General features: G+C 30.4%; 1 protein-coding gene across 1 annotated transcript; it reads right to left on the reverse strand.

The window, feature by feature from the left end:
• Positions 1–1,988: 1,988 nt before the first annotated feature.
• On the reverse strand, positions 1,989–2,535 carry LOC110644990 (uncharacterized). The gene has a single exon (XM_021797976.2). It carries the CDS (start codon positions 2,504–2,506, stop codon positions 2,042–2,044), a length of 465 nt encoding a protein of 154 aa, XP_021653668.2. The 5' UTR covers positions 2,507–2,535; the 3' UTR covers positions 1,989–2,041.
• Positions 2,536–2,790: the final 255 nt, after the last annotated feature.

Raw genomic sequence — 2,790 nt, forward strand, 5'->3', positions numbered from 1 at the left:
TGTTTCTTGGAAAAGTGCCAAACAGACACTTGCCACTACCTCCACTATGGAAGCAGAGTATGTTGCTTATTATGAGGTCACTTGTCAAGTTTTTTGGTTAAAGAAATTGATTTCTGGTATGCTTGTTGTTGAGAGCATCTCAAGGCCCTTGACCATTTATTGCGACTCCTACTGTTTGCTTCTCTCAAAATCACAGGAATTCTAGTCGAACTAAACATTTTGATGTCAAATTCCTATTTGTTCAAGAGAATATTCATGAATCATAAACTCGGATTGAACATATTACAACGGACCGAATGATTGCGGATCCATTAACTAAAACTTTGCCCATTAGTATTTTTCAGAAGCATGTTGCGCATATAGATGTAGTGAAAACTTTTGATGATGCTTTGGTTTAGTGGGAGTCTGTTTTATATTACATTTTGGTTAGCATTTGTATGGAATGCTTAGACCATTATTTTTTGGACATATCCTATCACATATTCTATTTAAATTCAGTTTTTGTTTTTGAGATTTTGTTAGCACATATATATAATATTATTTTTCCTATTGGATTCAATGTTATTTTGTTTTCCATTACATTAACTGAATTTTATAAGTTAAATTGCTTACTTGTTATTGGATATTATTTTGTATTTTATTAATCTGTATTTTTAGTTTAATAAATTGATTACTACTATCCAAGTGGGAGATTATTGGATTATTTATTTATATCTGGATGTAATTAGTATTAATTAATTGTTAGGCTAATTGACAGATTAAATAATGGTATCAAATAATAAGTTTAGTAATGTCAATATCTAAATGGGTCATGTGATTGGGCAAACCTATAATGAGTCAGGCTGTCCAGAAGCTCATTGAGGAAGAGGCCCCAACTTTCAGTCCTATATATATATATTCTGATAACCTCATTTAATATCAGATAAAATTCATATAGAATTTGAAAACCGTAGATATCGAGAGTTGTGAATCTACTATTTCGCTTCTGTTCTTTATTGTTCATAGAAAATCATGGATACCATAACTCCCTCTACAGTTTCATCCAAGACTTATAAAACCAAACCCATGAAAGACTATTTATAGCCAACCCAAAAAAGAGAGGGGTAGACATAATCCAAGTCAGGGGGAGCCTTTCTTACCTAAAAGGGACAATTGAAACCTCAAACGGCAGAAAAAAAAAAAAACTAAACCCTTAAACGAAAAAGAATGAAAAAAAAAAAAAAAGAAGAGTTTCTCCCTCTAAACAAGTTAAAGAGAGAGGAGTTCGGTGGCCTTGTCAACTCACGAACGACTAGTTAGCTGAAATGTAATTTGGAGATTCAGATTTTGAAATTCAATGCGACTATAAAATTAATGAATACATAGAATTAAATATTTAAAATTCAATTAGAGTCTAATCAAAATATAAATGATATATTATTAAGAAAATATTAATTATATATTATTAAATTATTTTAAAAGTAAAAATAGTATATTATTATAATTAGCTGTTTAATATTTTTACAAATAATTAAATTTTATTATTTAATATTTTTTAAAACATTTAATTGGAACACCAAATTTAATCAATAATATTAAAGAATAAAAGAAATAATTAAAATTAAATTTTTATGATAATAATAATATATAATTTCAACATTGTCCAGATCAAGATGCGTATTCTGGTGAATTTATTCTATCAATTTTACTATTTATTTGAGCTTTATTATTAAAATGCTAATAAAATAAATTATTACAACTACAAAAGATTTTATATTAATATAATATAATTTAAGTTGATTGAAAAATTATATATATATTGGAAGCACAAATTGAAAAGACAAATGGATATATATAATAATTTAAAAGCCTATTTGAGTACAATTCTATTGTTATTATTAATTAATTAGTTGCCCAACTGAATTAAGTTGGGAAACAAATAATTTGTATATATTTGCCAGCAATGAATATATGAATAATGAAATGGTGAGAAAAGAAAAACACAAAACTATCAAACCAAACTTAAATCTAATTATGATCTGCTAAGATATATAATAACCAATTAACTGAAGTGAATTATTCCATCAAAGACAATCTTAGTAAATTCCAAAAAATGGGAAAACACCATAGCCGATGAGATGGGAACACTGAGAGCAATCAAAGAGATGAGCCCCAAAGCCACGCTAGGCCTTGTGTCCATCAACTGGGATTGTAGAACACCCACCATTTCACAAATGAAAGAATCATAGCTAGTAAAACAACGCTTCTCCCATTCCATCCAATGGGAAGGAGGCTCATAGTTTCTCTCCACCATCTTCATCTCATGAATTCTTTTCCTAAGAACAATCATGTTGACATCCACCAGCCGCCCACTGTAGTTCTGGTCATGTGCTGCGAAAACTCTGGTAGTAGATGGCCTCTTAGAGATTGGATTAATAAGGTGAAGTTTGGAGGGAGCATGAGAGGTTAGTGGATGAAAGAGAAGAGAACATGATGGAGATGATAATAATAGAGAAGTAGGTGCCATGTTTGATGTTGTTGGTGAATGGCAATGGGGATGTGTATTTATAAGGTTAGAATAAGCTGATGATGATTAATTATTAAAGCAGTAAAGCAAAGCAATAGCTTAAGGGAGAAGAGAGAGATGAAACCGTGTGTTTTAACAGGAAACAGCTGCATGTTTTAAGCGCGTAAAATAGTTGAATAAGATTAGATGAATGAAGGTGGCAAATTAATGTCACTTTCGGCTGAGGCTGACAGTGATGTTTTGTCCCTAAAGCTTGCAGATTTGCGGTATGGGATTGAATTCAA

Source organism: Hevea brasiliensis, chromosome 17 (assembly GCF_030052815.1).
Source record: "Hevea brasiliensis isolate MT/VB/25A 57/8 chromosome 17, ASM3005281v1, whole genome shotgun sequence".
Taxonomy (NCBI): domain Eukaryota; kingdom Viridiplantae; phylum Streptophyta; class Magnoliopsida; order Malpighiales; family Euphorbiaceae; genus Hevea; species Hevea brasiliensis.

Excerpts from the sequence above, each read along its gene's own strand:
- LOC110644990 (XM_021797976.2), bottom strand. The coding sequence starts at position 2,506 with ATGGCACCTACTTCTCTATTATTATCATCTCCATCATGTTCTCTTCTC.